The sequence below is a fragment of the Nicotiana tomentosiformis genome, chromosome 9 (assembly GCF_000390325.3).
Source record: "Nicotiana tomentosiformis chromosome 9, ASM39032v3, whole genome shotgun sequence".
NCBI lineage: Eukaryota > Viridiplantae > Streptophyta > Magnoliopsida > Solanales > Solanaceae > Nicotiana > Nicotiana tomentosiformis.
In genome coordinates, this window is record NC_090820.1 from 108,630,622 (window position 1) to 108,654,669 (window position 24,048).

Genomic DNA, 24,048 nt, shown 5'->3' on the forward strand with positions numbered 1-24,048 from the left:
TAAATACAATTTACATATAATTTTAATACAATTTCGTAAGTATATTGTATGACATGTGTTCTTCTTCTTCTTCTTCTTCTTCTTCTTCTTCTTCTTCTTCTTCTTCTTCTTCGAGTTTCAATCTGAAATTCAGCCAAAATCAAGTCTAATCTTCACCAAACACCCTCAAAATTGAGATATAAACTCCAAAGAAGATTTTTAATTGTTTGCAACACCACCCGATCCAAACAAACAATAGATTTTGAAAACCCAAATTCGAATTCAAAATTTGAAGCTTTTTATTGCCTATCAATGGTAGAGAATCAAACACCTTCAAAATTTATTGATTAACAATTTCAATTAAAACATCAATTGTGCAACATGAAAGGAAATTGTTAAGTTAAAACTCTATATTGAAAAATCATTGATGAAGTCCCTGGAAAAAAAAAGAGAGGATAAAAAGCAAAGAAAAACAAAGGAAGAAAATTGGAGAAAAAACAGAGAGGGAGAGAGAAAGAGAAAGAGAGACGAAGAGAGAGAGAGCAGGAATGGGAAATAAATATTTCCCTATTCAATTCCTAATATAAAAGGATACTCATTAATACTAATTGAATATAATTGGTAAATTTTATATGCCTGTGTAATTAAGTTAAAACTTGATTATGAAGTATAATAAAATTTCATATGTAGTATAGGAAGGTAAAAATCCCTTTGTTTAATTATTTTGATAACTCAATCGCTTTTAATAAGTAGTTAAATATTTTCCAAAAGCGCTAGGCAAATTTTAGGCTCGAATATAAGTATATATTTTTTTCTCAAAATGCTTCGCTTGTGATATAAGCCTTTATTTAATTAAATTCGAGTAGGCTCTAATTTTAGGTTAGTGTAGGTTAAGGGTCGGAGATGCTCATCCTAGTTGAGATTAATAAAAGTTTAACAAATAAAAGCAGATATAGCCAAACATGAAAAATCAAATAAGAAAATTGCATCCTTTGAAACTGTTTGATGGTTACATTCTTTCTGTAAAGGTGTGATAGATAGGCGTTATAAAGCTCTTTGCTTATGCTCGCAAAAAAGTGAAAATTGATATCCGAAAAAGGAAATCGATAACCCTTCCATATTATTATTTCTTCGTCAAGTGAGCATTTTCTAACATTAACCATTTGATGTAAATATCCTGTTATTAAGTTCATCCAAATACCTAAATAACCGGATATTTACATAAATAGCCGGCCGAATTCACTATTTTTAAAAAAAAAAATTAATTTACATAAATTATATATGATTATACATTTATTATACTTCAGCAGTTGGGTAGGCAACTATTTTGAATAATTTGCTTGCAAAGCGGCAATACGCCTCTCTCTGTCTAGTAATTTATTTGTGGTAAGGTCAAATAATAAGGGGTATTATCACTTTTAACCAGCGCCAGAAACTATTTATATCTGATAACCAAAAAAATATATAAACTTTATATAATTTTTATATATAACATACAGAATGTATATATATATATACAAAAAAAATATAAATGTTATACATTTTTCAGTTAATATTTTTACAGCGGCTATACAGTATCATTTTTCCAATAATAAATAATAGCCTATGAATGCATTATGTAGTCTATCAGTTTGTCAACTACATGAAAAGGCGTGGAAAAAGGTATAAACGAAATAAATATCACGCACAATACAAAATCAAACTGATATCTCCCAGACTTTTAGTGTATACTTTTGTTTTCTTAATCCCTAAAGGCAGAGAGAAAATAAATCAGGAAGAAGTGTTCAAACTCTACTGTCTATTCTGTATCTCTGATGCTTCCACTTGTGAGCCACAACTTCTTTTGCACGACTAAAACAATGTTATCGCTCTCCTGCTCGGGATCTGAGGTGGAATCGGCTGATCCAACTGCTTCCCAGTGCAATGCCGATAAATGCTTCTTTACAAAGTCGATAACATGTTGTTTATCACGGATGATAACGAAACCTGTAGGCCTTAGTATGCGATCAATCTCGAGTAACAAGTCCTCGCCACTGCAACCTTTCTTCTCAAGGTCAGAGAAGACGGTCCATGCATGAAGCAAATCATAGGTCCTGGGATATGTTGAGAATGCTTCACACCTGCACAAAAGAAGCGTAGGAAACTAATATTACAGATAAACACCTTGACTATGATCATGTTCCACTCAGAGACGGATTTAGAATTTAAGTTCTAAGGGTTCAACATTTAAGATACTCACTTCAAAATTATGAGTTCATATTTACTATTTGTTGCAATTTTAGTGAACTTCTACAAATAAATTTATGCATCGCGCCAAAATTACTAGGTTCAGATGAACCAGGTACCGAAAGGCTGTGCATCGCTTCTGGTATTTCCACTGGGGAAAAGATAAGACCAATACTGATGTCAGAGCTCCTCAACCACGAAAAGACTACATCAACTACACAGCTACCTTAGTTTTTCTTTTTGAGAAGACACAGCTACCTTAGTTTTATTAAAATAAAGTTGGATAATGGCAAGAAAAAATTATTACGCAATTTCGACAATGTCCTAAAGTATGCAGGCATACTGCTTACTAAACAAAAGACTAAGGCGACAGATTTATGCCACAAAATGGACTAGCAGACTACACAATTATACAAAGTAAAAAAGATTATCCACTTACCAGTCATGAGTTGTGCCAATCAAGCCTCGGTCATATACAATCTTGAGAGTGTTGGGTCCATCTTTGGGTACGACGTTCATGACCCATACATTTTTGTCCTTCAGAGCAGCGGCAAATGACCCCAAGTTAGCCTTCATGTCCATGATATTTCTCAAGGTGTCTGATGAAATCTTTGGACTTAACAGACTCCAATATTGGTCTACTCTCTGCCTCCAAGTTTCCTATTGATAAGCCAAGAATGCAACGAGTTGTTAAGTTTTCAATTCTCTTACTCAATTGCAATGGAGCACTTAAGCTCGTGTGCGGAATCAAATGGTACAAGTTGACCAAGATTACTAAAAACTTACCATGTCCTTGTCAAACATTTCATTTGAATACCCAAAATCAGCAAGACGGGGAGGAGGACTAGTTAATCGAGCTGGCCAAGGAGCCAGTCCGCTTCCACCGACTTTGTGGTCATCTGCAAGAGAACATGACAATAAGGAAATAAGTTCTTGAGGAAAATTAACAGTACATTAACTTTAAAGTTTCTTACAAACCTTCAATAAACAAAAATGTATTTTTTAAATAATTAATGCAACTAAAACTTACCGCTTCATGCATATATTAAAAAGCCTAAGGCAACAGTAATCACATGTGTGCATTCAAGAAAATACTCCAAACATATTCAGAATACATGAAGAAAGAAACATGCAGTTACGAGGTTGAGTAAAGAAAATTAGTGACATATAAGGAGACAACAACTCATTCCTGCAACCAATGCAGGACACATTAACCCATCGTACGAGCCCAGACATTTGGAGCATGCACATCGTAACATGGCGGCCCAACATTGCACAAACCAAGAATAAGGACGAGTCGTCTTCTGATATCATGTTAAGAAAATAAACCTTGGGTCTAACTCAATCCTAAAAGCTATCTCATTAGGTGAGAATTATCCAAAACCATATAAGGAGACAACATCTAATTCCATTAACCAATTTGGGACAAAACAAAATTAAAATAAAATAAGACAACTTCAAATTGCTTTAGTCTAGACTGAAATGTTCAGAATCACAAACTAGCCCTCGAAATTAGTCAAAAATGGATAATCTAAATCAGGGTAGAAAAACAATTTCGAGCACAGAATTCAAGCCAGAATTGGTGTTGAGCAGTTGTGTGAAACTCCTTTGCCAATTTATGCTATTATTTCCAAACTCTTCGGTCATGAAATGAACTTTAGAAAAGCCGACTAAACTAGCTTGCTATTGAGGCATACTTGTGTTACAGTTGTAGTACTAGGCCACATTCGAGAAACCCTTACTCTCGGGAAAAAAGTGTATTTGAACCAAAAAATGGCCTATTAAATATCATATTGCTTTTGCTAAGTTTAACTTTGTATTTTACTTCCCTTGGATAAAAAGAAGCCGCTTGTCCCTGCCAAAACTTTATTGCCCAATCTCAATTTCACTTGGGCGACACTCAAAGAAAGACAGACAAGAGGCAAGTACTTACGTTCAGAATAAGGTGTTATGCACGGTTCCATATTCACACCCCAAACAGCGTCTGGATCGTCAACAGACCGACAGAGTGGCGGTTGAGTAGCAGGAGGTCTTTCCATGTAACAATCATTGTTTAGAGGCTTTTGCCAAATGACAGTTTGGTTCCTTTTAGCTGCAATTCTCCAGCACATGCGTTCCACAAGTGCACTCATCTCTCTCCATATTCTTAAATCTTCTTCATCCTGTGCATATGCTTCAGGGGATGAGTACGCAAAATAGCCTCCGGGCCTAAGTACCCTATCGAGCTCAAGGAGGAGGATACCATCCCGTTGAAGCCAATCAATCCTACAACGAGAACAGTGAGCAAATTCAAATGACCTGCTTGGATACGGAAGCCTTTTTGTTCCGAGGACACCAAGATATGCGGGAATTCCTCTCTCTAAGGCAAACTGGATTTGATTCTGATGCACATCATTTGGTGCCAATGACATTGCTATGATATCAGAGGATAGAAGATAACCACCAAAGCTGGCCACACCACAACCCACATCAAAGACTGTGCGGATCCTTCCCTCATTGTTCAAGTTATCGTTTGAAAAGTTCAGCATCTGCAGTTTATCATTTCATAATGGCTAATTACTTAGTTCTTTTTCGACATTTCTGCAAAGATCTGAGAAAGAGAGAAGAAGTCCTTACATTTGCAATCGAGGCAATGTACTTATCCGCTCCATAGTGAAAGTGAGTGCCCCCACCAGGAAATATTATCTTTTCACCCTTAACAACCATCCAATTCTGGTCAGATTTCTCATGTGCAAGGTGCGTATGCGGAATGTTCACTTTCCAAACCTCATCTCTACTTCTTGGCCACTTAATTGGCACCTATAATAAAGGAAAAATAACTACTTGTAAAACTGGAAATATGTCTAGGTTAACTTCACTACAGCACTTCAGCATATTCACCTTGTATCCAGGAGGAGGAGGAATCAGACAATTGAAACGCCTTTCAGGCAACGGGCAATGTCTTTCATAGTGCTCCATCAATGACAAATCCAACTTTAATCTCATTTGATATATGAGATGTCTGTCGAGACACGGAATCAATTCTGAATGGCGATCATCACAAACCTTCAAATTCAAAGCACAACACAAGATTAAGAAGGCAAACAAAGGAAACAACCAAAATGCAGCAAGTCATCCTTTCCTCCAATTAGCCTACATATCGGGCCGTGAAATGAAAAAAGACGACTTACGGGGAAGCTCTTAGGGATGATGCCATCATCACCATCTTCCAGCGCAAACTTCTCATCTTGCCTGCTGAGATCAGAGTTGTCATCCCCGCCCAAATAAGATGATCCCAATTTCCTCAAAGAACGGCTGCCGTACTCAAGAGCAGACTCACCACTGCTCTTGGATCCGAAATACATGTACAGGAAAACAACCAAGACTGCCCCAATACCTACAGAAGTCCACAAGCGCTTCTTCTGCGCTCCATCTGATCTCCCTCGCATCATTTGGGTAGTTTGTTGACTGTGGGATAAAACTTAACTTTTTTCTTTTCTACTTCAGCTCTTTGAAATCATAATTGCCTAGACAGGGAACCAATTTGAACCAAGTTTCCAAATTTAGGAGATTGAACAATTTAGACTCTTATGAAAAATGGATCTATAACATTGAGGAAGCAACCTGTGATATCAAATGCATGAACCATCAGAACTAATCAAGTAGTGTAGGCCCAAAAAAAAAAAGTTCAAATCAAGCAGAAAATTGCATAACACATTAAGCTTTGCAGCAGTCTTAGAAAGCTAGTGGAACACATTTTAGCACCACTCCTTCAAAATGCCAACTTTGAAAACAAAATCTGTATTACGAGGATTCCTCATGAGTTGGCAAGTTGCGAGTTTTATGGGGGTTGTCGGCCTACCGCAACCCTCGAACTTTATCTGAGCTTGTGACCGGCAATGTGAGCAAGCTCACACGGGTTCAAAATCAATGTACTAATAAGACTAAATCCTATTAATATTATTATTATTACTATTACTATATATATAATAATAATTTTGGAAATTTTCACAAGCTAAAGTAATAGGGTCCATAAACTCAAATATCAATCTTAGAAGTTCTGAAATTCAAGCTTTTTTAGTTGCCATTGCATTGTTAAAGAAAGCAGAAAAGTTTTCTTTCTCTCTTTTATAACCGTTGTGGTTGGGCGAGCTTGCGGGCACCTCGACTAATTCCATGGGATAACTGCTGCCTCCCACCAACAAAAGAGAACAACAATGCTTCATTCACTGCATAACTACTTCCAGATTCGATTCGAGTGTGAATCACTTAGTTTTTGCATAACTATGTGTGTAATCAATCATAAGCTATTTTATGAACCAAGAGCAGATTATTACTGAAAAAAGTATATATTAACTACCGTAGCATTTACTTTCTAAGTAACACTTTTACTCAGGAATTAACCAGTATCTTCCATACTAAATGATGAATGAAAAGAAAAATTGCATTAAGATATAAAAGCAAAAGTACATCATTGCCTATGTCAAGATTAGAGCTTAGAAATATAATTATGCCAAAGTCTAAAAACAGAGCCTCTCTTTCTTCTTTTTTTAAGTAAAAACGTAAAAGGATACCTACATGAATCACTTAAACATAATATGAAACACAGATCTGAATGTGGAATCATATACTGAAGAATTTATGATTCACAAAGAGAGATCACCCAAAAAAAAAAATTGCATAAATGGGGAATAATTAACTACAGAAAAAAAAAAAAAAAAAAGGACACCCTTTTAAGTGCTTGAGTTCTTGCATCATTCATTTATATATCAAATAAAACTACTATAATTAGAGCAAAAACGAGCTTTTATATTAAAAAAGGCATACAAAAAAAAACCAATAATGGGTAAGCAAAATTCAATTAGATCCAAGAAAAAAGCTTACAAGATTGGAGTAGGAATTTGTACAGATCTGAATTTGGAAAAAAATAAGAAGGAGATTGTGGAATAAGGAGGGAACCCAAATAAATGTAGAAATGGGTTCCTAGGGATGTGATGAGTGGGGAAAAGCTGATATAAAAAGGGAGTGTGTGTGTGTGCGCGTATTTTTTCAGAGGAATAAATGGAGAGAGAGTGACGGTAGTGTGAAAACTTTGGGGAATTCTTTTTGCTAAATTGCCATTTTTGTATATCAAGTGAAAGGCGGAAACTCGTAAACTTTCTATTATAAGAAATGTGTTATAAAATAAATACTATAAAGTAGATAAATTGAAGACAAGTATAGAGAGAAACTGATATATTATTCAACTTTAAATTTATGTACATAATGAACTTAATTCTCCTCTATTTATAGAAGAAATGAAGTTGTTGCGTAAGCTGCTACTGCAAGTTGCTGTGTAAGCTGCTACTGCAAGCTGCTGTGTAAGGTGCTTGCAAGCTGCTGTGTAAGCTGCTTGCAAGCTGCTGTGTAAGCTGATTGTAAGCTGCTGCTCTAAACTGTTGTGCCAGATATAGATAACCTTCTATCATAGTTAATATTTATCCATAGCGGAGTACCGAAAGGATAAGCTTCTTCAGGAGGCTTATTTCCAATAGAGTACTAAATAGATAAACATATTTATGGCGGAGTCTCGTATGGATAAACTTCTTTAGGAAGCTTATTTACAACGGAGTATTAATGAACATCCATAATATAATATATTCATAACACTCCCTCTTGGATATTCATTAAAAGATAATGTGTCTCGTTAAAACCTTACTAGGAAAAATCCCGTGGGAAAAAATTCTAGTGAAGGAAAAAGAGTACACATATTTAGTAATACGCATTGCTAACTGCCTCATTAAAAACCTTATAAGGAAAACCCTGTGGAAAAAAATCTTAATAAGAAAAAAAGAGTACATCGCGTATTTTACTCCCCCTCATGAAAACCTTGTTTCAAATATTTAAGTCTCCACATTCCAATCTTGTATACCATCTTCTCAAAAGTTGAAGTTGGTAAAGATTTGGTGAATAAATCTGCCGGATTGTCACTTGAACGGATTTGTTGCACATCAATGTCACCATTTTTCTGAAGATCGTGTGTGTAGAATAATTTTGGTGAAATGTGCTTCGTTCTATCTCATTTTGGTGAAATGTGCTTCGTTCTATCTCCTTTTATAAATCCTCCCTTCAATTGGGCTATGCATGCAGCATTGTCTTCGTATAAAATTGTGGGTCTTTTCTCACATTCCAAATCACATTTTTCTCGAATAAAATAAATTATTGATCTCAACCATACGCATTCCCTACTTGCTTCATGAATAGCTATTATTTCAGCATGATTTGAAGAAGTAGCAACAATAGATTATTTTGTGGAGCGCCATGATATGATAGTACCTCCACATGTAAACACGTACCCGATTTGAGATTTAGCTTTATAAGGATCAGATAAATAACCTACATCTGCATAACCAATAAGATCTGCACCATCTTTGTTAGCATAAAACAAACCCATATCAAAAGTTCCCTTTAAATATCGCAATATATGCTTAATCCCGTTTCAATGTCTCCGTGTAGGAGAAGAGCTATATTTTGCTAGTAAATTAACAGAAAATACTATGTCAGGCCTTGTAGCATTAGCAAGATATATAAGTGCACCAATTACACTGAGATAGGGTATTTCAGGACCCAAGAGTTCCTCATCCTCTTCTGGAGATCGGAACGGGTCCTTATTTACTTCAAGTGATCGAACAACCATTGGTGTACTCAATGGGTGCGCTTTGTCCATGTAAAAGCGTTTTAAGACCTTTTCTGTATAGGCAGATTGATGGATAAATATCCCATCTGCTAAATGTTCAATTTGCAGACCAAGACAAAGTTTTGTCTTCCCAAGATCTTTCATCTCAAATTCTTTCTTAAGATATTCAATTGCCTTTTAGAGCTCTTCTGAAGTTCCAACAAGATTTATGTCATCAACATAAACAGCAAGTATAACAAATTCTGAAGCCATTTTCTTTATAAAAATACATGGACAAATAACATCATTTATGTAACCCTCTTTCAGCATATATTCACTGAGGCGATTATACCACATGCGCCCATATTGCTTTAAACCGTACAAAGATCTTTGTAATCTGATTGAGTACATTTCCCGAGATTTTAAATATGCTTCAGGAATTTTAAATCCTTCAGAAATTTTCATGTAAATTTCATTATCAAGTGACCCGTACAGATAAGCTGTAACCACATCCATTAGATGTATTTCATGCCTTTCACGTAAGGCTAAACTGATGAGATATCGAAATATTATGGCATCCATAACGGGTGAATATATTTCTTCATAATCGACTCCAGGTCGTTGTGAGAATCCTTGTGCGATAAGGCGAGCCTTGTATCTTTCAACTTCATTTTGCTCATTCTTTTTTCGCACAAAAACCCATTTATGACCAACTGATTTTATACCAGCAGGTGTTTGGACTACTGGTCCAAAGACCTCTCTTTTAGCAAGTGCATTCAATTCTGATTGAATTGCCCCTTGCCATTTTGGCCAATCTGATCTTTGTTGAAATTCTTCGACAGATTGGGGTTCAAAATCCTCACTATCTTGCATAATGTTAAGTGCAACATTATATGCAAAAATATTATCCACCACTATTTTAGATCGATTTAAATTAATTTCATCACCAGTAGAACTTATTAAAAGTTCTTGGCTCACTTGAGTCTCGGGTTTATTGATTTCTTCAGGAATCTCATAACTAATCAGATCTTGGGTCTCTTCAGGAGATCCCTTCATAATATCATTTTAATTATTTGTCGATTTTTTTTTTCTAGGATTTCGATCCTTAGAACCCATAGGCCTACCATGCTTCAGGCGTGCTTTAGGTTCACTAGCTCTCATGCTAATAGATGGTCCTGCTGGGACATCAATTCGGATAGGCACATTCTCTGCAGGGATATGTGACTTAGTTATCCTTTTCAAATCAGTAAATGCGTCTGGCATTTGATTTGCTATATTCTGTAAATGGATGATCTTCTGGACCTCCTGATTACATATAGGGGTACGTGGATTAAAGTGAGATAATGATAAAACTTTCCACGCAATTTCTCTTTTGATTTCCTTTTTCTCTCCCCCTAATTGTGGGAAATTTGTTTCATCAAATCGACAATCTGCAAATCGAGCAGTAAATAAATCTCCCGTCAATGGTTCAAGATAGCGAATAATAGAGGGTGATTCAAATCCAATATATATTCCTAACCTTCTTTGGGGGACCATCTTACTGCACTGTGGTGGTGCTACTGGCACATATACAACACATCCAAAAATTTTTAGATGGGCAATATTTTGGTTCATGACCAAAAACTAATTGTGACGGAGAATATTTATTATAATGTGTTGGTCTGAAATGGATAAGTGATGCTGCGTGCAAGATAGCATGGCCCCAAACAGTAGTGGGCAATTTTGTTTTCATAAGTAGTGGTCTTGCTATCAATTGCAGTCGTTTAATAAATGACTCTGCAAGGCCATTTTGAGTATGAACATAAGCTACCGGATGTTCAACTTTTATCCCAACTGATAGACAATAATTATCAAAAGCTTGAGATGAGAATTCTCCAGCATTATCAAGGCGAATAGCCTTTATAGGATAATCTGGAAATTGTGCCCTTAATCGAATTATTTGGGCTAATAACTTTGCAAATGCCAGGTTGCGAGATGATAATAGGCACACATGAGACCATCTTGAAGATGCATCTATTAGGACCATAAAATATCTAAACAACCCACTTGGTGGATGAATAGGTCCACATATATCCCCATGTATACGTTCTAAAAAGGTAGGGGGCTCAATACCAACCTTCATTGGTGATGGTCTAGTGATCATTTTGCCTTGATAACAAGCATCACAAGAAAATTCATTATTTGTAAGAATCTTCAGGTTCTTTAATGGATGCCCACTCGAATTTTCAGTAATTCGTCTCATCATTATTGATCCAGGATGGCCCAAACGGCCATGCCAAAGCACAAAAGTATTTGAATCAGTAAACTTCTGGTTTACGATAGAGTGTGCTTCAACTGTACTAATCTTTGAATAGTATAAGCTAGAAGATAAAGTTGGTAACTTTTCTACAATACATTTCTGGCCAGAAATATTCTTTGTAATACAAAGATATTCCACATTCATTTCATCTATTGTCTCAACATGATACCCATTTCGGCAAATATCTATAAAACTCAATAAGTTTCTTCGGGACTTGGAGGAGTACAATGCATTGTCGATAATAAGTTTTGTTCCCTTAGACAGAAATACAATAGCTCTTCCGGAGCCTTCAATCAAACTTATATTACCAGAAATTGTAGAAACATTTGCTTTTTCCTTATGCAAATAAGAAAAGTATTTCTGATCTTTGAATATGGCATGAGTTGTTCCACTATCAACTACACAAATATCTTCATGATTGGTCTTTGATCCAAACATAATTTGAGGATTATCCATATTCTTCAAAATGACATAAACAAAATAAATATGATAGTAAACATTATTATCAAAGCATAACTTTTATTTATGTACAACAATTACATAACCATACTATTTACTACAAATAACAAAAATTAAAATATTTACATCTCTACAGATTCACTACCGATCACATGACTTGTTTCTCCTTTTGGGAATGCAAAGTAATCAGCTATATCCAAATGCATGAAGTCTAAATTATCTTCAGAAATAAAATTTACTTCAGTATTTTTCTCTGTCTTCTTCAGGGAAGCTTGATATAGCTCAACCAGGTGCTTCGGCGTATGGCATGTACGTGACCAGTGCCCTTTTCCTCCACATCTATAGCATGCATTTTCTGGCTTTGCTGCTTGCACCGCTTCATGCTTTTGCTCTTTCTTTTTTCACTGCTGGTGGTGAGGAGGGTTCTTTGGTGCATTATTATTAACACGATTAGAGTTTCCTCCCCAACCACGGCCATAACCACGACTGGGGCCGCGTCCTCTTTCACGCTTAGCTTGGTGGAAGTTCGTCTCATTTACTTCAGGGAATGGACAAGAACCAGTAGGTCGGCTTTCATAATTTTTCATTAATAGCCCATTATGTTGCTCGGCTACAAGAAGATGTGAGATAAGTTCAGAATACTTTTTAAATCCCATCTCTCGATATTGCTGCTGCAGGAGCATATTCGAGGCATGAAAAGTGGTGAAAGTTTTCTCCAACATATCATGATCAGTAATATTATCACTAAATAGTTTCAATTGGGAAATAATTCTGAACATAACTCACTGATAGATTTAAAATCTTGTAACCTTAGATGAGTCCAATCATAACGTGCCTGTGGAAGAACAACCATCTTCAGGTGGTCATATCTATCTTTCAAATTACTCCACAGTATGACTGGATCTTTAACAGTAAGATATTCCATTTTCAGGCCCTCATCAAGGTGATGGCGTAGGAATATCATTGCTTTGGCACGGTCTTGGTTTGATGCCTGATTTTTATCTTTGATGGTGTCTGCCAGACCCATCGCATCAAGATGAATTTCGGCATCAAGCACCCAAGACATGTAGCTTTTGCCCGATATATCCAGGGCTATAAACTCAAGTTTAGAAAGATTTGACATTATTTAGAAAAAGAAAGTTCCTACCTCTTATACTTTCAAAGTATTTGCTCGAGATGGCAGAGTCTCGTGCTGATAACGTGTTATAAAATAAATACTATAAAGTAGATAAACTGAAGACAAGTATAGAGAGAAACTGATATATTATTCAACTTCAAATTCATGTACATAATGAACTGAATTCTCCTCTATTTATAGAATAAAGGAAGCTGCTGCGTAAGCTGCTACTGCAAGTTGCTGTGTAAGCTGCTACTACAAGCTGTTGTGTAAGTTGCTTGCAAGCTGCTTGTAAGCTGCTGCTCTAAACTGTTGTGCCAGATATAGATAATCTTCTATCATGGGTAATATTTATCCATAGTGGAGTACCGAAAAGATAAGCTTCTTCAAGAGGCTTATTTCCAATAGAGTACTAAATAGATAAACATATTTATGGCGGAGTCTCGTATGGATAAACTTCTTTAGGAAGCTTATTTACAACGGAGTACTAAATGAACATCCATAATATAATATATTCATAATAAAATGTAAATAATCCATCCGCCTCGTATATTATCAGTAAAAAATAGTTGTCTCCAATTATTTGTAACTTTAGAAATTCAATACAAAATTGATTATTTTTTTTCTTTTTTTATCCTTTGTAATAATGATCCTTGAAGACTACAAACACATCAATTATGAATAATTCAATAAAAAAAAGATTAAGTGGGCGTTTGGACATAAGAATCGTAAAATTCCAAAAAAAAAAGTGAAAAAAAAATTTCAAGTGAAAATGGTATTTAAAAATTAGAGTTGTGTTTGGACATGAATATTATTTTAGGTTATTTTTGAAGTTTTGTGAGTGATTTGAGTGAAAATTTTAAAAAACAGTTTTTTGGAGTTTTTCAAATTTTCGAAAAATTTTAAAATTCATCTTCAATTGAAATTTGGAAATTTCATGGACAAATACTAATTCCGAAAAAAAGTAAAAAATAATCGAAAAAAAGTATAAAAAAAAAAACTCATGTCCAAACGGGCTCTAAATATTACGATATGAATAAGAGTAAAGTAGTCAAAATTCTATTATAATTAATTTTTTTTAAGGCGTATACAAGAGAATCATGACGGATAATATGGGACAGAGGAAGTAATTTTTTTTTTTTTGTATAATTGTGGTGTCCGAATTAAATTGCGCGCTAAATCATAAGACACCTAGAAAAGAAAATGTCATTATTAGAATTTCCTTATTACATTTATTGATCACCTATATTATATTTTATTAATCTCTCATTTATATTATCCGTCATGATTTTCTTGTACACGATCATCTTTATATGTTGTAGCAGATAACTTAATTTTCTTGTAGATAAGGTTGAAAAATGATGCATACATGTTTTATACTAATGGAATTTTACTGATGGAATTTTATACTATTATTACATGATCATCTTTATATGTTGTAGCAGATAATTTAATTTGTTTCAAGATTAAAAAAATTACATTTTAAAGAAGTTTACATGTAAATATCCTTTTAGTTATATAATAGTATAAAATTCTTCTTAAACTCAATCTAAAAACATATATAATGATTGATACAATCTGATTTATGGTCGTCAGACGTCAATGCCGTCGGTGGTTTTCAATTGGGCAGGGTCACCATATCGAACCAGCCATTCAGTACAATAAAATTTTGGGCTAGGACGGATCTAAAGGTACGTGTATGGGTTCTCGGGAATTCGATAACTTTTGGCTAGATCCCATATTTGTATTAAGAAAATCATTCAATCTATAAGAATATTAAGTTGGAACTCATTTCTTTAGTCCGGTTATTATAATATATTAATTTAAAGTCGATGTAGGAACATATAAACTTAAAATCCCGAATCCGCCTCTACTTAGAACATATTGGACCTGTTAAAAGGTCCAAGCCTAAGGGAACTCGTAATAATGTCACGAGTTCAAACCGTGGAAACAACCTCTTGTAAAAATGCAGGGTAAGACTGCGTACAATAGACCCTTGTGGTCCGGTCCTTCTCCGGATCTCACGCATAGCGGGAGCTTAGTGCACCGGGCTGCCCCTTTTTTTAGAAGTTAAAGAAAAATTAACCTAAATAGCCGTTCCTCAGATCACTTAAATTAAAAATAGTCGTCAAATGTATAACATATGTCTAATATCTCGAATGTATAACATATATCTATACTATATTAAAAGCACGAAAGCTCTTAGCGAAATATCGTTCACCTTTTTTACTCTTTAAAAATATATTTTATATCGGACAAAATAGTAATTTTTTTATCTTCCTAAATTAACTAAAATTTTATTTATTATATCTTTCCATATATATATATATATATATATATATATATATATATTGAATAACTCACCACGCCGGGAACATATTGTAAGGAAAGGATTCAGTGGCAATAATGATAAACGAATAGTACAATTAAAGTGAGTGTTCAAGCTAAGTGATTTTTTCCAAACAAATTAAAATACTCTTAGTGGAAAGGAAAATTGATAACGTAGATTTATGGAAATAATCCGCCTATTCTATTTCTTTTTTTCCCTAAATATTAGAAAAGGTATAGTTATAGTTGTGTCATAATTAAATTAAATAATTTATATAAGGTAAAATTTTAGTTAATTTTAAAGTTATTTTCTACATAATTCAAATAAGGAAAGATATAATAATTAAAATTTTAGTTGATTTAGAAGTCCTAAATATTAGGAAGATAAATAAATTATTTTTTTGTCAAATATAAAATATATTTTTAAAGGGTAAAAAAGGCGAACGACATTATATAAATATTATACAATTGATAAAGAGAATAATATAGCGTTCGAGTAGGAAAAAAGTTCGAAAATAATCCGCATCTTCATACTATCTTAAAAGCATGAAATCTCAACAAATAATTAAGTCTTTGAATTTATAAATTAGCAAAAAAAAAAATCAATTCAATATTTTTCAAAATCATTATATAAGTAAAATTATTTGTCAAGTTGATAAAACTTTTAAGGTACATATTTTTATTTTCACTAGAAAAGCATCGGCCATGAAAGAAATAAGAAAATAAAGCAAAATCAATTATAATATAGTATTAAAAATTAAATTGCTAAACATGCTAAGTTGAAGAATTAAGGATGTAACATAAGACAAAAGATATTCAAAAGAAGTGTCGTTATCATTTTTCTTTCTTTTATATTCATTCCAATAAATGATAATTTTCTATAATTTTTAATATAGTATTATATATTTTTGTAATTCAATATTAGTTACTTAAAACTTTTATCGTTATTTATTAACATTTTTCTACGAGGAGTTCTACCTCATCACTCACAAATTTCTAAAATATCAAAAGATTCAAATTCTTTAATTTATTTTGTTATCTTTGTATAATTGTGGTAAAAGTATTTTTTGTATTATTTGCTTATAGTGTTTGGTAACAAAGATAATAATAATTTTTATAAGATATTTCACGCCTCATAAATCATAATAAGGGCATATAAAAACTTATGTGGAGTAAGATTTCTTTATTTTATTGAGCTAGCTTGGTGAGATTAAAATTCGTTATTTCAGGAACTTACATTTCTTTATTTAATAACGAAAAATACATTATTTATGTAATTTTTAAAATTTATATATTCATTGATACGTGCAGTTACACGCGCAAAGCGGGTACGCTAAGACTAGTATAATCTTAAATATAGTTGAATTGGTTGCAATTACATATGTTAGTTTGAAATTATAGGCATAGATAAGACGTCGTTTCAGTCACTTCGTATAATGTCTCTGCCAATAAAAGTGCATAATAATAATTTTTTTTAAAAAAATCATAATTTGCAAAAGAACTTGTTATTCAATATCGAATTCTTCCACTTGCGTTATTCCGCTCATATTTTTGTAATTGATTGTTCAAGAGGGAATATGTATGTGCTTGTTGATACTGCCGATCCCAAGCCAAGAGCGGCTCGTCGAAATTGGAGGCCTAAGCCAAAATTTAAGAAGATATGTGAAAATACCATTAGTAATATGATAATGGTTAGACAAATAGACATGATTAATTTGGATAACCAAGAAAATATTATATGCGTAACGCCCCGACCGGTCATTTTAAGCTCTAGCGCGTCGTTCAGCGGTTTGAGGCCTTGAGTAGTTTCACTTCAGGTATTATGACATGTACATGTGGTCGGAATTAAATTTCGTAAAGTTCGGAGTTAACTTGGAAAGAAAATTCTAATTTCGGAAGCTTTAAGTTGGAAGACTTGACTAAGGTTTGACTTTTGAGTAAACGACCTTGGAGTAGAAATTTGAAGATTCCAATAGGTTCGTATGGTTATTTTGGAATTTAGCGTATGTTGGGGTTGAGTATTGGGCGATCCGGAAGCATTTCGGCGCTTATTATGAAAGGTTGCTATTTTGAAGGCTTAAGAATTTAATAAGTTTGGTTTGAAGTGGATTTTGATGTTATCGATGTTCGTTTGGCGTTCCGAGCCTTGTAATAGGTTCGTATTGTGATTTGTGACTTGCACCCAAAGTTTGGCGTCATTCTGGAATGTTTTGATATGATTCGGACGCGTTCGTCAAAGTTTGGAAGTTTGAAAGTTTAAAGAATGATTTTGATTGTTGATTCGTCGTTTTGATATTGTTTGGTATGATTTGAGGCCTCGAGCAGGTTCATTTCATATTTTGGGACTGGTTGATATGGTTAGACGGGGTTCTAGGGGCCTCGGGTGTGTTTCGGGGTGGTTTCGGACCAAGTTTGGCTATATTGTTGTTGCTGGTTTGCTGGTACTGGTGTTGTTCTTCGCGGACACGAAGGGCCTCAGTGTTCGCGAAGAAGAAAATTTAGACTGGGCCCTTTTGTTCTACACGTTCGCGAACGTCTGGGCAGTTGTGCTCCGCGTTCACGATTGATTGGTCGCGTTCGCGTAAGGTAAGATGGGCCTAGGAGTTTTTGGCCTATGCGTTTGCGATGGTCAGGCCTGAAAAGGCATCGCATTCACGAGCCTGTCTTCGCGATCGCGAAGGAGGAATTTGGAACTGAAGCAGGTTGTGCTTCGCGAACTCGAGGGCAGTATCGCGTTTGTGAAGAAGGTCGGACTGGGCAGTGTTCTTTTAAATCGGGAGTTTGGCTCATTTTTACTTCATTTTGTCCATGGGAGCCGACTTTAGAGCAATTTTGGAGTGCCATTTTCACCATCTATTATGGGGTAAGTGATTTCTTCACATTGTGAGTTAAATACATATTTTATATATGGATTTAAGCATGAGAATTTGTAGAAATTTGGAATTTTAGTAGAAAACATAGAAATTGGTATTTTTAGATTTTTATCATGAAATTGAACATAGAATTAGGAATAAATTATGTATTTGAGTTAGTGGTGTTATGAGTAAAGTTTATCTTCAAGAATTTTCGGGATCCGGGCACGTGGACCCAAGGGTTGACTTTATCGACTTTTCGAGCGGAGTTGGGAATTATTGCAAATAAATAAATTATGATGTTAGAGTATATTTTTATTAGCTTTTCATGATTGTTTGACTAGTTCGGATCGATGGGCTTTCGGTTTGAGGTGTTAGAGTGGCGTTGGAGTCGGTTATGAAATTTTTGAGCGAGGTAAGTCTCATGTCTAACCTTGTGAGGGGGAAGCTACCCTGATGTAATTGTTATGTGCTATTAGTTGTGGGTGTTACGTACGCATGAGGTGACGAGAGTCCGTATATAGCTAAAGCATGTTTATGTCCGAGTAGACTTAGGACTTTATCATATAATATTTGAATTGTTTGGACTCGTTTTTGCTAGCTATATTAATTAAAATTTTAACTGAAATTGATTTAGAAACATATAAATTTATTAGGCCGAACTTCATCACCTTGAGTTGTTGCTAAGCTATTTGATAAATATAAGGGAGTATATTTATTATTGTGCCCATGTACTGTATGGTAAATATGTGCCTCGTAATTCGATGGTTTTCTTCCTTTCTTGTGGAGCGGGTCGAACGCCTTGGCAGTATAATAGATGCATCTATGATTCGTGTCGCTTGACCCTCGGCAGTGTACACATAATTCTAGATCAGGCCGAACGACCTCAGCATAATCGTGTGTTATATCGCTAGTCCGAATATTCACGAGATTATCCTTCCACTGATGCCCGAGAATCATTCAATTGCTAGGTGAAAATCCCTCTCCAAGAAGCTCTAGAATCGGCCAAGAAATGTGAGAAATGAAGAAAATAGCCTAAGCCATGATTTTTAACAAGTGTTCTGCCTAGTGGTCATTTTTCGCGATTGCGGAAAGACCATCACTATCCATAAGGTAAACCTGCCCCTAGCCACAAAATCCTTCATCGCGAACACGATAGGACACTCACGATCGCGATGCTTAACCTTGCTGACCCTTTGCGAATGCGAGCTGCCCTTTGTCGCGCCCCTTTTTCCCTCGAAAGCGGGTTTCGACATATGAAAACTCTTTTAAATGGGTATTAAAAGAGGAGAGTCGCCGCCTAACGATTTTTAAGGTGCTTTAGGGAACCAATTTGTAAATAACTTTGTTTGATTAGTCTACGTCACCAAATATCGGGTAAGGTATCAAATTACCTAAAAGAAAAGGTGTTAGGCACTCTTTGAGGTCCACAACTGTGGGTCCCAACTGAAGTTTATACTATGTGGTATTATCATATTATAATTGTCCTAAGTGATCATATAAGTGAGGGAAGACAAGGAATTTAAAGGTTCTATTATGAACAAGTATAAAAAAAATCGGATAACAATTAAACTATATAGATAATCAGTACAAGTTTTTAGAGGTTAGAAGGTACAACTTAATTATTCTAAGTTCAACGACTAAGTACGAACAATAAACATATAAAGGAGGAGGGGTCCTAATTTGTTTAGCCTAAAGGATCACCCCGTGCAACATAAATAATACTTCGCAACTCCATCAGGGCAGGGGTTGCTCATATTAACCAGTGGGCACAGACTATAATCTCTAGCTACCCTAATACTATGTTAAAGTTGTTTACCTAAAAGCTCTCTAATTCAATTCTAGGTCGTGTCCTATGCGTGCACTACCCGTCCCGTGCTTATGGTCCATGAGGCTTTGGACCTACTATTTGGGTAGTTCTAGACTCTACTTAGGATACTCAAAATGATAAAACTAGGCGCATATTCAAAACATATAGGACTCCACATAAAGACAATAAATGGTTCAAGTTAGCCTCCGCACATAGCAACAAATGCACACGGGCAGATTAGCCAGTAGATGGTTTTAGAGTTAAGAAGCACGAGAGTCCTTGAGTCCTATAGGCATGATTTCTATGTGATTCTAATTTCCAGTATCGTACATGCAGTACTGCAACTTTAGACTAACAAAGGTAGATTAAAAGTATTGCACACCCTATAGGCATGATCTCTAATTATTTGCGCAATGAGGTAGTGAAACAATTTGAGAATTCAGAATTACCAGTGCTGATTTTATAGACAGGCTTTCTAGGCAAGTGAGAGTATCTTATAGGCGGGATTTCTAACAGTTGGCATTTGAACTTGATTTTATAATACTTTATCCCTATAGAAATGTCATCTAGGTTGGGTAGTATAATGAAAGTAACAGGAGCAGCTTGATTAATTTGTTAGAACCCTATAGTCATGGTATCTAGATGAGAATTAGCAAAGGCATTATTTCCTTATTCGTTCGATACTGGCACTTAATACATATGAGATGTTGGGATAGAATATGAGACTGAGAAATCTATATCTTTAAAAGAAATTTTTGAAAGTTATGTAACTTACAGTTTTACCCCATTATTATTGTAGTGCTTCATATCTGCTTATGATTTATCATATTACTTTATTGGACCTCTAGTAAGTGTCGATGTTAACCCCTCGTCACTACTTCTCCGGGATTAGACTAGATACTTACTAGGTACGCGTTGATTTACGTACTCATGCTGCACTTCTGCACTAAATGTACATGATCTGACATGTTCATTTAGTGATCATCTTGGCGCGTAGGCGCAGCTGTGGAGGAGACTTTATGTGAGCTGCATTTCAGGCTACGCATCGCAGTCCACAGAGTCTCCATCGTACTATTTATTTTATCCTGTCTTATTTACATTCTAGACAAATATTTTATTATTATTGTACTCCTTAGTAAAGGCTCATGCACTTGTGACACCAGGTTTTAGGATATGTTAGTGATGCTTACGGATTTATATATTATTACCGCCTTTCAATTCTTTTATAAACTACTAATTATGTACGTTTCTGTGGATTTAAAAGCGTAGATTTTCTTCCTTAATAAAATTTATGATTTCGACAATAATAAGGATGAATAGTTAAGTGTTGGCTAGCCTAACGGCGACGTTGGCCATCATCACTACCTATTGTGGATTTTGGGTCATGACAGTATAGTCTTAACAAATGTTTTTCCAAGGTTGTAAGTTTTCTTTTAAGTATTCCACGGTATAGCATCGTCTAATATTTCAAAACGTTTGAGTTAAATTATTAAAATATTCATGTCTACTAATAAAGTATTTGATAACTAGAACCAATGCAGTGTATTGAAATGAAATATTAATGTTTTGTTAACTTAAAAAAATCTTACTAATATAAATAATTATAACTAATAGAAAAAGTTTTGGGCGCATTTGATTCTTGGGCCTTACCCTAGAGCTACTCATGTCTCAAGCCCGGATTAAAAAGGAGGATCGCGGTAAGTTTGCAACCAACTTAAAATTTGCCAATTTATAATAAATCCTCATAATACATATACTGTTATTGTTATATCATTCAAAAGGGCTTGAAAGTAGCTAGTAGTAATTCCTTGCTTAGAATTAGAGAAAATGTTAAGTATGTAAAGGAATCAAATGGGAGAATAAAAGAATTTCAGCAATATGTTAGGCAAATCAGAATGTAGACAACTTTTTGGTTTACGTTTGGATTTTTTAACTATATGGAACTCAGCATATTTGATGTTTAAAAATGTGAAAATGCTTTTACTAGTCTACAATTGATTTATAAAATTATGCTTTTGCAGCAATTTTTAAAAAATTATTATTCTAAACTATAATATGATTCTGCACAGAGGCGGATCTAAGATTTGAAGGTTCCGGATGCCATAGTGCTTTGTACTTTGACTTGATCTCTTTTGAGTTTCGCTTCGAATTATTCGTCTTTTTGGTTTATATAGACAAATAGATCAAATAAAATAATTTAATAATTATGGTTTGCAAAGCATAAAACTTCAATAATATAACTAATATCAATAAAAAATTAGTATTATTCATTTATAGTTGTCTCTGACGAATTTTCATATTCTTGAGTTATGATTTGACTAAAAGATGAAGAAATAGGTGGACTAAAACTTGCCATAGATTCATATTTAGATACTCAAAGCAAAAACTTACTTAATAAGCACTAGATTTACTTTATTTTTATTTTTTGCAGAACACTATCAACTTTGAAATAGAAGCAAGAATTATAAAATTTAAAAAGTCAATAGGAACTCATAAGGAAAAAAGAGTCAGCAACAATTGAAGAAAAGAAAAGAAAACAAGAAACAAGGAAAAGAATGAAAAGAAGAAGTCAAAAAAAGAAAAAGAAAAGAAGAACGGAATAGTTATTAAAAAATGCAGTTGTCCGGCGAGATATTAAGCCTCGGCCCAGTGGCACCAAACAACCTTTTGTTACTCTTGGTGCCACTTCGCATATTTATACCAATTATATATATACATACATATACATATAGGGATTCAACGGATGTGTGCGGGTGGAGTGCCACCCCTTTCCTCCTTAGTAGATCCGCCCCTGAATTTCTGCACAAGCGAATACATAGAGCCCGTTTGGATTAGCTGATTGTAAAAAGCTGATAAGCTTGAAGTACTGAAAAGCATTTTTAAGTGATAAAATTGATTTTTTAAATAAGTATTTACGTGTTTGGATAAACGTACTGAACCTGATAATAAGCAATTGGTGTATTTGGTAGAAAAGTACCGATAAGTTATTTTTTAGTAAAATGACAAAAATATCCTTAAAAACTTTAGAAAAAATGCATAAGTACCCCCTGAGCTATAGCCGGATTCCCAACTACACACTCTACATTTGCGAGTTTTTATTACCCTCCTAAATTATTTTAAAATAGAATAAATCTACCCTTGAAATACTACAACCAGATTTCTGCTGGGAGGTGAACTACACGCCCTAGACAAGTGTATATTTTATTAAAAAATATTTTTCTTTTCTTTCCCTTATTTTCTTCTTCTCTTTTCTCTTTTTCATTTACTCTCGTCTCCACCAAACTAAACAACAAAGTTTCACCCTATCTTCTAATTTTTGCCCCCTGATTTTTTTTTTTGGTTGTTGTTCTTCTTTTTTGGCTGCTAAGCTAGGCTTGAGGCATTTAAATGGCTATTGTGGTGATGGAATTTTGGATGGTTTCTATCACCAGTAATTGTGGGGCATAAAAATGGTGGCTCAAATAATTAAGATGCGAGTAATAGTGAATTATGTTCTTCTGTTGAGCCGAGGGTCTCCCGAAAACAGCCTCTTTACCCTTCCGGGGTAGAGACACTCTACCCATCCCAGACCCCATTAGTGGCATTTTACTGGGTATATTGTTGTTGATAGTGAATTATGTGAGCATATGTAGGGGTATTCAAAACCGAACCGAAACCGAAAACCGAACCAAAACCGAAGCTTAATGGCTTATTGGTATCGGGTTAACGGTTTAACGGACGAAGAACAGATTGAAATTTTTTTATTAACGGCTTATCGGTTTGGGGGCGGATTATTCAATTTTCTTAACGGATAATCCGTTAACCCGTTAAGAATACATACATACATATATATATATATATATATATATATATATATATATATATATATTACTGCTCTGGACAATATTTTTTTTCCAGAAATATTACCATCTTCCAGAATCATTCATATTTTGTTACAAAACTTTAGCTTTAAACAGTTTACTATATAGCCAAAGCAAAGCCAGGAGACACTGTAATTTCTAACTAGTTTCATGTCAACGTTTCTTAGCAAAATTCGAAAGAATAGCAGAAGAAAGGATACAAGCCAGTTACAACAAAATTTACAGAGCAAAAATAGCTTCAACCACAACCAGCAGTGACAGCTCTCAGGTTAATACTGCTAATATCAACCATTGCCATAAGCTAAGCATCATAGTTGAAAACACAATTCATTTGTTAAAAAAAAAGGCATTTATAATGTTTGTCATCATTAAAAGGCACCGAAGAATGTCATCATTTTAATCAACTGAAACTAAACCGATAACCGCCCGATAATAACTAAACTGATACCAATCCGCCCGATATCTTATTGGGTGGCTAGCGGAT

The 24,048-nt window shown here is 34.5% G+C and overlaps 1 protein-coding gene across 2 annotated transcripts; it reads right to left on the minus strand.

Annotated features, from left to right (window-relative positions):
- Positions 1-1,559: 1,559 nt before the first annotated feature.
- LOC104117198 (probable methyltransferase PMT3) lies at positions 1,560-7,206 on the minus strand. Of its 2 annotated transcripts, none has more exons than XM_009628206.4 (8): positions 7,069-7,206; positions 5,376-5,808; positions 5,086-5,250; positions 4,822-5,004; positions 4,139-4,733; positions 2,992-3,104; positions 2,645-2,865; positions 1,560-2,099 (listed from the first exon to the last, which is right to left on the minus strand). In XM_009628206.4, the coding sequence occupies exons 2-8, from the start codon at positions 5,634-5,636 to the stop codon at positions 1,778-1,780; spliced, it is 1,860 nt and encodes a 619-aa protein (XP_009626501.1). In that variant the 5' UTR covers positions 5,637-5,808; positions 7,069-7,206; the 3' UTR covers positions 1,560-1,777. The 2 variants fall into 2 exon arrangements, with proteins under 2 accessions (XP_009626501.1, XP_009626502.1); XM_009628207.4 differs by having other exon boundaries at positions 5,376-5,711; positions 7,069-7,203.
- Between the last annotated feature and the right edge of the window lie 16,842 nt (positions 7,207-24,048).

What these genes read in the sequence shown, in the direction of transcription:
- LOC104117198 (XM_009628206.4), bottom strand. Translation starts at nt 5,636, where the DNA reads ATGATGCGAGGGAGATCAGATGGAGCGCAGAAGAAGCGCTTGTGGACT. An exon ending in TCATCCCTAAGAGCTTCCCC is followed by an intron (nt 5,251 to 5,375) that starts GTAAGTCGTCTT and finishes TTGAATTTGAAG; the next exon opens with GTTTGTGATGATCGCCATTC. An exon ending in CTCCTCCTCCTGGATACAAG is followed by an intron (nt 5,005 to 5,085) that starts GTGAATATGCTG and finishes CCTTTATTATAG; the next exon opens with GTGCCAATTAAGTGGCCAAG.